The following is a 10637-nucleotide window of genomic DNA, read 5'->3' on the forward strand; positions in this document are numbered from 1 at the left end:
AACTGCAAGGACAATTAGACGTGAACTATGAACTGAGAATTATTACGTCTGTAAGGGTAATGTAAAGCAATAACTAGAAACAAAACACAATTGCATTACCAAGACAACTAGACCATGAACTATGAACAAAGATTTCCTAAGTCTGTGAGTTTGACGTGAAGCTATGATTAGAAACAAACATAATTAGACTGAAATAATTCGGTAGAAAGGCTAAAGCTCAGGGGCATGAAGGAAAGGCACGGGCTTCAGGGAATGCAACCGGGAGTCTCAATACACTGCAAATAGAGGAGAGTGGATTTAGTGGCTGAGTCCATACAATCCAGAGGAACTATAATCAAAGCAACAGGGAAGGTGGGAGGTCCGGGTGAGGCGGCTGGGTTCTGAGAGCGTGGGAATCCGTGGAATGCAATGATGGCGGCTGGAGGTCAGGCAGGTGAGGTGAGCAGATCAGAGCTGCCAAGCATAAGCCAGCGACAGCAGAAAAGGTGAGTATTGTCTGGGATGTAGCGTGGAAGTCGGCTGAGCGGCTGCAGAGAAAAAACACAAAGTGAGTTTCTTTCTATAACAATCTCTTTTTACGCAAAAGCTGTGACAGCCAGCACTAACTGTGGTTAACAGAACACTTGGTGAACAGCAGTGGTGAGTGCTCATCTTAAATGCTGGCAGCTCAATTTCCTGTAGGTGTGGAGACACACCTACACCAACAAAATAAAAGCCTATACCAACCAAACCATAATCATAATAAAATAACAAACTGAACGTAAGTTACCATAAGTACCATTTAAAAAAGTGAAGTGAAAAATACTCCTTCAACCTTAATTACCTGAAGCTCTAACATCTAATTAAACAAACATTTATAGCTCTAAAACACTTTAAATCTTTACTAGAAAGTTAAGCCTGCCAGGTGAGCAGGCAGGCAGCATGGACACCCAAGTCTGTGAATGCGAAAGCCAGAGAATGAGGTGACGTAGGATTTTGAAATTCATACCAAAGTGAGACAGGTAAGTGTCTCACTTTGGTATGAGACTCCTTGGAGACCCCTACATAAATATCCATGAACTATGGATGGATATGGATATGGATAAAACACCACTGTTTTAGCTAATCACATTTTATGTATGTGGCTCACATGCACACATTTTATGCGACGACTGCATACATATTAGGAGGATCAGCCGGACGCTGATGGTATGTATGTTGTTGCCATTGCACAGAATTTGTGGATGTTTTATCTGCTTAATCTAACTTGGTTGTCCACTTAGAGGCCTTTTGCTGTGGCATCACCTGTTGCTGCTGGGTCGGGAAGGGCTCCTTTCTACACTCAAAAAAATCTGTTGTTGGATGAACACAATTTAATCATGGCACCCTTTTTGCACACAATTTAACCAAGTACAATAAACCCTTTTCGATCATGTCAAACCAACACATGTAGCATTTGGTGGTTTAATGTAATCAGATTACGTTGGATCAACATACTATACTTACATTGATTTGAAGTGATTTATTTAAGTATGTAGAGTGAAATTTGTTTTAATTCATTCTACACAATTTAAAAAGTTTAGGAAAACAGAATTAAATCTTGTTGTTTCAACAACTACTTTGTTAATCAAGTCAATGATTTCACTCATTTCAACCAAATTATTTCAATTAGATTTGTTTACATTTGTTACACATTTAGAAACCCACTACTTTACAAAAAAAGTCACAATCAGATTATGATAACATTATCTTTATTAACTGGATTTAGTGGACAATATAAAAGCTTACCATTTTTGTACACCTGCAAGCATTATGCCACTTCAAAAGGTAAAACGTTAGAATACTTATTTACATAGGTAATATGTTGGAACCAAAGCTTCCACAACTAAAAACAGATGCAAAATTTGCTCAATATATCGACTGCATTTTAAAAAAATTAAACTAAAAGATAAAAAATACATCTCCCACTTGGCAAGTTAAAACATGTGACAAAATAGAATTACTATTGTGTGAATTTGGAAAAATAAAATAATTAGAAATAATTTGGGGGCAGTACAACAACAAAACAATCCATAGGTGATGAAAATCTATATTTGTTTGGTGTATCTCATTGAAATAATTATTAGTTTGACCAATTTTTACATTTCTGTATTTATTTTTTTAATTTTGGTTGCAGTCCTCCACAGCTAGCAATAGTTTTGCTGTGTTTTAAAACATGCTAGCAAGCAAAATGGAAACAATAATACAGTGAACTTAACAGGTGGCAGTGGTCTTAAACTTTACAGGACCTTGACACATAAACACAACATAGTACTTCTGTCAGTACTTCTGATCCATTTTGAGCCATCTATATAAGGACAAACAAAAATCATCTGCAGTGCTGTATAAAAGGTGAATTGCCCAACAGAGAGAATCCAAAAACTTAAAAAAAAAAATTTTAAATGAAAGAAAAAAATATAAACAACTCAAATATTACCATTATATATTGGAAATCACCATTGCACCAATGAACCATTCAAGACCTATCAGTCATTTTCAAGTGCCCTCACCCCATAAGCTTGTTTTTCAGAAACTGTACCTTTGAAGACAGCTTTTGTCCATCAAGATTTAAAAGTATCTTCTGGAGGACTTCAAAGGTGCATTTAAGTTCTGGTGGGTAGCTCAGGTTCAAACAGTATACGAGTCCAAACAACAGAGCACATGCTTGTGCAATGTTACCCAAATCAGTGTTAGCCTCCACACCCTCAATCAGGACACCAACGTCCTCTGGGTCATCTTCAGGTTCAGCACCCTCCTTCTGGATGACGTACACCCCCATCACAGTTTGCTCCATGCAGCTTTTTGCCTCGCTGTCCGTATCCTACATGAAAAAATATAAGACAACAAAGTAAAATTTAAGAGATTGTTTAAACAACTGTTTCTATGCTGTTCATAAAATCCAAGTACTGTAGTTAAAGTAATAAACAGAAAATTACACCACTAAAGTAGTTGTTAGTAATTACTCCAATACATAAATTATAAAATACACCTCTCATGTCAAAAGAGGTGGCATAATTGACCTCTCACCGGCCCCTCCCCCGAAAGGGCCATTGTCCAATTACACATTATAGCAACCGTTACTGTGTCTGACAAACATTAACCTCAAGCAAGATGGAGAAGCGGTGTGCCCACCGATACGCTGAGAGATTGTGTCTGGAGGAGTTGTGTTCTTTCCATTCACAAAGTCAAAAACAACGTGAATGGATTAAACAGTGTGTATGGCCCCATTCCCAGGTAACTGTACCGAACATTATGAAGCATGTCTGCTTGCACATTCGGGTACCCATTGGTGCGCAGAGGAAACCATTTGTTTGTCGGACGTAGCAAGAGTAACTTAGGGGGACAGGACTCGAGAAAAGGCTAACTCAGCTGCTAAAATAAAACAGGTATAGAAGTGTTAGTACTAAACAGCTCAAAGTTCATAGACATTTCTATTTACAAATACTGATGACCATAGCAATGAAAAAACAACAGGACTTGTTTTAATCCAAGTACAGATTCAAAAGCAATATTGTCTTGATGCATGTTAAATGCATTGTATGTTTGTGTATCAAGTTTAAGTAGGCATAAATTTCTTTCCTTCCAATACCAAATCCCAGAAATTCTTTATTGCAACGCTTAATACTGTTTGGTATTCAAGACATCCTTTCCCCAATACCAGGTGTCTTGTTGCTAATCTCAAAATTTTAATTTTAACGATTTGCATTTGAGGCAACGTCACAATTTGTATGAGAATGTTACGGTCAACATGCTGTCACAGTGACTCACCAAGTACTCCTTTATTAACTTCTCATAGTCTTCGTTTAGGTAGATGCACAAAGACTTCAAGATGCATGCTCGTCTGGTATGGATGTTGTCATGCTGGAGAGGAGGAGGAGATAATATGAGCCAAAACCAGGCTGTTTTTCTTAAAGCTATGGTAATCAGTTAACTTGCATAATTATTCTTTAGGTTAGAACCTGGCATGTACCATTTGTTAAGCTGAAACAAAATTGACAACTTCATCTCCAAATAAAAGTTATTTTTGCTGCCTATGACAAAGTCTACTCAATCCTAATACAAACCTTGGAGATGGCAAGCATGAGACCTCTTATTTTCTTTCCACGTGTCCCTCCTTTGGTCAGAAAGATTTCCATTAAGCGTGGCGCGTATTGGTCAAGCTCGGCAAAGAAAGTAGATAGCAGAGGCTTTGTGGTGATTCGCAGAAACTCCTTGTCAATCTGCAATAGAGAACAAATACATTGATTAAAAACGCAACTGTATATTTCACTCACTTCACATCTAAGCTGACTAAAGCTGCTTTTAGAAGACCATGCAGACATCAGTGCTGTCTGTGTAGAACATGAATCAGTCTGTGTCAGATCCTGAATTTGAAATTTCCACTAAAGTCACAAGTAAGAGGCAAGTGGAACCAAGATCTGGGCCATTTGCTTTTTGAAGTTTGCAAAGACTGCTAAATTGCACCAGTGGTAGTTCACTCTTTGCAACATAGTATGCTGTTCTAAACAGATTTTTCAGGTTTATTTTTAGTATATTATTTGCAATTGGTGTTTGTTCTGGGAAAGATATTGCAGACTGAGCAATAATCCATTTCTAATGGGGGCCTTTCTTAAAATTACTGGTCCCAGTAACAAAGGCGCTTGTCGACTCAGGAATCGAGGGAAAACCAACAACACACCCGGCAGAACATTATGTTATTTACACGGGTGCACATAAGTGGTCCGCATGTGCGCATTCGCTGTCAAAATAAAAGACGCGCACCAGATAAGAAGTTGCAACGCGCGCTTGCATCCATATAAAAAGCACTGTTTTTGTCCGCTAGAGTGGGATTTTCACGGCACATTCTGCACCACATCTGTGCGTTCATCATTTGTTTGAAGCCAGCTCACCTCCTTCAACCACTTTTCTGAGAATACGCGCTTCTTTTGTGGTTCGGACTCCTTCTGACATTTCTTTGGAGGTGGAGGAACACCAAAGTAATTGCTTAAAGGAGCTTCTTGACATCTTTAAGAGTTCTAAACAAATGTCTGTCCTCCTCCTGAAAATCTTATGTACGCAAGCACGCGTTGCAACTTCTTCTCTTGTGCGTGTTTTTTTATTTTGACAGCGAATGCGCACCTGCGGACCACTTATGTGCAGCCCTGGTTATTTAGCTCGTCATATTGCAGCCACAGAAATCCTTTTGTCCATGAAACCATAAAGCTGCACTTTCTTTTTGCCTTATAGTCTGATTTCTCATAACTTTTCCGTTTTGTGGTAAGCTTTTCTTTGGCTGTCACTTCTTCACCCTGACCTGTCTTATTTGGCTCAGCAGAACTGAAATATATATCTTCCTGCTTTTACACACGCACTCACATAAGCTCAGCGATTCTCTGCGCGATCAACCTCTCACATGTTTAAGCTGCGGGAGATTTCACTTGTCATGCTTGCATAGTAAGCTAACGATTGATAAGACGATGTCAGAGGAATTGGTGCGCAAATTATCCTCACTCACAGATCAGTCCTGTCGCTCTCTATACACAGTTCGCACGATTGCAAAGTGAAAGCAAAAAACAAGCGCAAATTCAAACGCGATTTCAATATGTCACATATTGACAGTGGCTCACCGATGCCAATGATATAATTACCCAGCTACATTTCCGAAAGAATGCAAAAGCATTGACATATATTTTTCCTTCCTACAAAAGCCGGACGGGCAGGGCAGAGATAGATTTTGGTAGCCCGACTGGAAAAATCGCTAGCCCCGGGACGTCGGGCTAGCGATTTTGCGAGCCCTGTACAGCGTTTCAATAATTTGTACCTACTACTCTCCCTGATGGAACAACGCTTGCACTGCCACATACAAGTCACTGAAAGAAAAAAAGAAAAGCAGTTTTAAGGATGGTTTTATTGGCACCTTTTTTTCCACTTTGATTAAATCATAAAACTATCATAATAAATATATGATGGTAAAAGGCTTACCATGTATTAAAGAGGAGGCACAAACAATCAGAAAAAGGGGTCAGCTTTCTTTGTGGTGTTACTATGGTAAAGAAAACAGACAATTATTTTATAAAAATTCCAGTGGATTTTTTTTTACTTTGTTGCAAATGTATAAAAAAAAAATACAAATACATATAAATACCTCTTGCAATATAAAATTCACAGATAAATATCCAATCTGTTGCCAAATGTAATAGCAGTGTTTCACACTATGCAATAAAGATGCTGGTAGTTGCGGTAAAGGTCCGACAGGCAATTTTCATAACTATCCGCCATTGCCTTTTCCTCTGACCTCGTGTTTATGCTCTTTTCCCCATGCACTAGCGATCAAGTCAATTCGAAGGATGCAGCCCCTGAATTTGGACACAGCTAATATTTAACAACTCGCGCATGCTAGTTTAACTTGCATTACTGTGAGAGGCCGAATGCTTAAAATAAAAGGAGAAAGAAAGAAAGAAAAAATGCAAATAATAATAAAAAAAGTGAACAAAGACCATGTCTTGCAATAACCGTCATTTAAAACCAAAGTGAATGCTAACAGAGCTAGGTAAAAGTTCAATGAGACAACCATACTAGCTTTAGCTAACTTCATTTACTTTGAAAGTGAATTACAAACGTGTTAAATATTGAATTAAACATATCAATAACCGCTAAAAACACTATAAGACTAACTGCAAAAACAGGTAAAAAAAAAAAAAAAAAGAAAAACAATGAAGTGGAAATGCTAATAATAGTATAAATATACCCAGAGCGGATTAGAAATCAGGTATTAGACGGTACCGATTGGCACCGTCTAATACCAGATTTTCACTGCATTTGCTCCACTCCCGCTGTCTAATGACAACTTACACATTTGGAATTAAAAACATTGTTAAACAATTAACGGACAGAACAACTTCGTTTGACTAAGATATTTTGAGTTATTTATTACTTACCTGTATTGTGGAAGATTCCGCAGGGGGAAATGGCAGTTCACTGAACACATAACTTTCTCTGCGTTCCCGCCTTTTCACTTCTGGGAAGTTTGAGCATGCGCACTAGGCATCGGTGCCTTTTCACTTCTGGGAAGTTTGAGCATGCGCACTAGGCATCGGTTTTAGAGTTGTTGATTTAAAATAATTACATTTAATTGAACTGAAGAATGCAAATCTAGTTCATTAAACTTTTTGTTATTTTATGTTAAACCAACAACTGATAATGATTTAAAAACCTAAACTCAATATGTTCATGTTAAATAGACAAATGTCTATTGAATTAATCAAACAACTGCCTTAGTTGACTTTTTTGAGTGTAGGGGTGCAACGATACACAAAATTCACGGTTCGGGTCGATACTTTGGTGTCACGGTTTGATATTTTTTCGATACAAAAAAAATGTTCATGCTTTTTTAATTTGTCATTTATTAAAATTATAAATATATATTTTAACTCAAACGTACAGTTTTTAAATTTAATGTTGCTGAAACAAAAAAGTTATAAAAACAATAACTCTATCTGATCGAGAAATCACTCATCTTTGGAAAAGAGAGTTTATTACAGAGAAATGGCTCTTTCCAAAATAAAACCTACACTATACGCTTCTTCTGGGCTATATTCTCAGCAGCATATTAGACATATCAGGTCCCCGTAGTGATGAATGAAGCTTTCTGAAACATTGAAGCTTGTATTGAAAAACGGTTCATTACTCCAAGCTTTTCAACACAAGTCCTCTCTGGTGACATCTGGTGGCCAAAAATACGAAGAGCAGCTTGAATCCACAAAATAAAACCAACAGCTGAGTAATGATTGCCCACTCTACAGAGTGGAATGCTGTCTAATATTGGGCCACCGTTGTGTTGCTTTAAACGTGTATTTTTTGGGGTGACAAAAATGTTAATTTCTTTAATAAATAATTTTGACCAGTAAACTCTCCTTGTTTAAACATGCACCATGGCGTGGTCTTTCTTTGCTTGTGACGTCTTGATGTTGGTGATGTTGGGGCGACCGTGGCTCAGGGGGGTTGAGAAGCGCATCTGTAACTGGAAGGTCACCGGGCTCTCTGTCCTGGTCGTTGTGTCCTTGGGCAAGACACTTCACCTACCGCCTACTGGTGTTGGCCAGAGGGGCTGATGGCGCAATATGGCAGCCTCGCTTCTGTCAGTCTGCCCCAGGGCAGCTGTGGCTACAACCGTAGCTGCCTCCACCAGTGTGTGAATGTGAGAGTGACTGAATAGTGGCATTGTAAAGCGCTTTGGGTGCCTAGAAAAGCGCTATATAAATGCAATCTATTATTATTATTAAATACAATAATTGAAAAAATACCACGTTACATATAATATACATATAATAATGTACAACACACATTATGCTTCTGCTGTGAGGTCCCGCCTCCATGTACTTATGCAGTTAATCGGTAGACGGGTATTTTTTTTATAAATAATATTACATTAGGGAAATTTTCCTATACATATTTTTGACCTGGGGGTAGAATTGATTGTGAACTTGCAAATTAAAAACATGATGCATTTAAGGTAACCCTCTTCCATTTGTATTTAAGAAGAACATTTGTTCCACTGTGCGATGGCCGAACCTGTTCCTTTTATATTTAGATCATTTCTCCTGCCTTAAGGAAAATCCTTTCACATGGAACAGAAGAGGCTGGAGTGCAGAGAAACTGGTAGAGATGCAGTTATACAGTCTACCTGGGTCCCACAAACTCTCAGCTAAAGAGAATAAATAAATTAAACTGCTGCACATTTTGCAGACTAACAGTTTAAGATTATTTCAAACAAAATGTATCTTTTTATAACATTAAATGTAAAGAGTCAAATAGAAGTCTTTCTAAAGATATTTAATAATATTTATATTATGAAAAGCAGATTTTTGACATTTTACGTTTTTCCCGTTGTCAGATAAAATAAACACGCACAAAACAAAAGCAAACAACAAGAACGCAAAGCTGGAAAACCCACCCGATTGACCAAAGTCAACTCAAAATACTCCCACACAACAGAACCTCCTCTATTCCTCGCTGGCTCCAAATCACTCAGTTAAAATATCAGTGGTTTGCTATCTGTCACCATCAAAACACTCCACAAATCCCGCGAATGATTCGCTTCTATTGAATCAGATACCGAAGCAGTTAGGTTCTAAATGAAGCTTCGGACGTCACTGATCACGTGACTCTGGCTAAACGAATCAAGCTTCGACACAGTGCTTCTGAAGCAGTGTGTTGATTTTTTTGACACACGCACCGGAACGTCAGCTTCAAGCGGGCCATCACTACCTGCACCGTTTTGTATATACACCTGGTGGACTTGTAATAAAATTGTTGTGTGCATCTGTTCCTGGAGTCCTCTACGTCAGACCTTAACAGAATTAATTTATGGATACAGGTAAAAGATATGTAATCCCCTAATGTTTACTTGGTTCGTAGTTTGACTGACTTTGTAATCTGTCCCTCATACAAAAATAAATGTGGTATTTAAATTTAAACCGTTAACCTATGGGCATTCCTTAGCTCCATGTTAAAACAGTTTAGTATTATACACAGCATTGTTATAATCAAAGAAACTATCAGTACACAATAGCTGTACGGGCAGTACCTGACTACAGTTTAATATTGTTTGATTAAATAATTATTTTTAATAGAAAGGACATCAGTCATCATAAAGAACAGTACAGGTGACCAGTTGCAATAAATGAGCATTCTGACAATATGTCAAATGACTAATATCTGAGCTGTCATACAGTGAAAAGCAGGGGTCATCCTGGACAGGTTGCCACACAAGGTAACACAGAGAGAGTTACACTTCTCTAACATGCTTAGGGGCTGGCCTTGCACAGAATAAATATAACTGAGCCTGTAATTTTTGCAAATTGTTAAACCCATTGAGCAAAGCAACATTGTCAAATTTTTGGTTTTATCCTAAAAATGTGCATTTATTGGAATACCACTTTAAATTCTGGGGGTTATTACAACTGACACTTTAGATTCGCAAATCTATTCCACCTGAACAGGAGGAGTAGGGGTGCAACGATACCCGTATTGATATTGAACCGTTTGATACAGTGCTTTCGGTTCAGTACGCATATGTATGAACAATACAAAATTTATTTTATCAACTTTTCTTCTGACGATGCTGTCTGTGAGCGCTCAGTGGATCTGCGTTCGACTAGTCCGCCTAGGCTGCACTGTCGAGCGCAGATCCACTCAGTGTTGCCAACTTAGCGACTTTGTCGCTATATTTAGCGAGTTTTCAGACCCCTTAGCGACTTTTTTTCCAAAGAAAGTCGCTAAAAAAGACGTGAAAGCGCGTATCGCTTTTACTCTCAACAAGCAGCGGGTGCTGTAACGCAGTCAGTTCTTCTTTTACTCTTATGCTGTTTTGTGGATCACAAGGTTTAAAACTACTTATAAGCACACACACACAAAGTAACTCCACCAGAGTGCCCAAGCCCGGGTAAAGGAGCAGGGTTGGAATTGTGACATTAAAAAAAACAATAATTGCCAAAAGAAATTGAATTTGTAGTTCTAAATAAACTCTAAATGCATTTAGGACGTTTTTTACTCACTTTATGTCTCTTCCACGATGTTATTTCTCTCTCCAACAACATAGGTTACAATTAGATTAGCATGACCAATTATGCAAATTAGGC

At 38.1% G+C, this 10637-nt stretch overlaps 1 protein-coding gene across 4 annotated transcripts; it reads right to left on the reverse strand.

Annotated features, from left to right (window-relative positions):
• On the reverse strand, window positions 1-7013 carry LOC146551440 (uncharacterized). Of its 4 annotated transcripts, none has more exons than XM_085257907.1 (7): window positions 6936-7013; window positions 5980-6040; window positions 5823-5867; window positions 4083-4238; window positions 3787-3879; window positions 2558-2839; window positions 1-527 (listed from the first exon to the last, which is right to left on the reverse strand). In XM_085257907.1, the coding sequence occupies exons 4-7, from the start codon at window positions 4152-4154 to the stop codon at window positions 426-428; spliced, it is 549 nt and encodes a 182-aa protein (XP_085114033.1). In that variant the 5' UTR covers window positions 4155-4238; window positions 5823-5867; window positions 5980-6040; window positions 6936-7013; the 3' UTR covers window positions 1-425. The 4 variants fall into 4 exon arrangements, with proteins under 4 accessions (XP_085114033.1, XP_085114031.1, XP_085114032.1 ...); XM_085257905.1 differs by having other exon boundaries at window positions 5819-5867; XM_085257906.1 differs by lacking the exon at window positions 6936-7013 and having other exon boundaries at window positions 5819-5867; window positions 5980-6302.
• Between the last annotated feature and the right edge of the window lie 3624 nt (window positions 7014-10637).

The sequence above is a fragment of the Mchenga conophoros genome, linkage group LG19 (genome assembly GCF_057382185.1).
Source record: "Mchenga conophoros isolate Kocher_MC1m ecotype Shallow Benthic linkage group LG19, M_conophoros_male_GT1.1, whole genome shotgun sequence".
Classification (NCBI taxonomy): Eukaryota; Metazoa; Chordata; class Actinopteri; order Cichliformes; family Cichlidae; genus Mchenga; species Mchenga conophoros.

Bases quoted from the DNA above. Each gene is read 5' to 3' on its own strand.
- LOC146551440 (XM_085257907.1), bottom strand. From the start codon at position 4,154: ATGGAAATCTTTCTGACCAAAGGAGGGACACGTGGAAAGAAAATAAGA. The intron at 3,880-4,082 runs GTTTGTATTAGG...CCTCCTCTCCAG, and splicing joins TCATGCTTGCCATCTCCAAG to CATGACAACATCCATACCAG. The intron at 2,840-3,786 runs GTGAGTCACTGT...TTTTTCATGTAG, and splicing joins AGTTAATAAAGGAGTACTTG to GATACGGACAGCGAGGCAAA.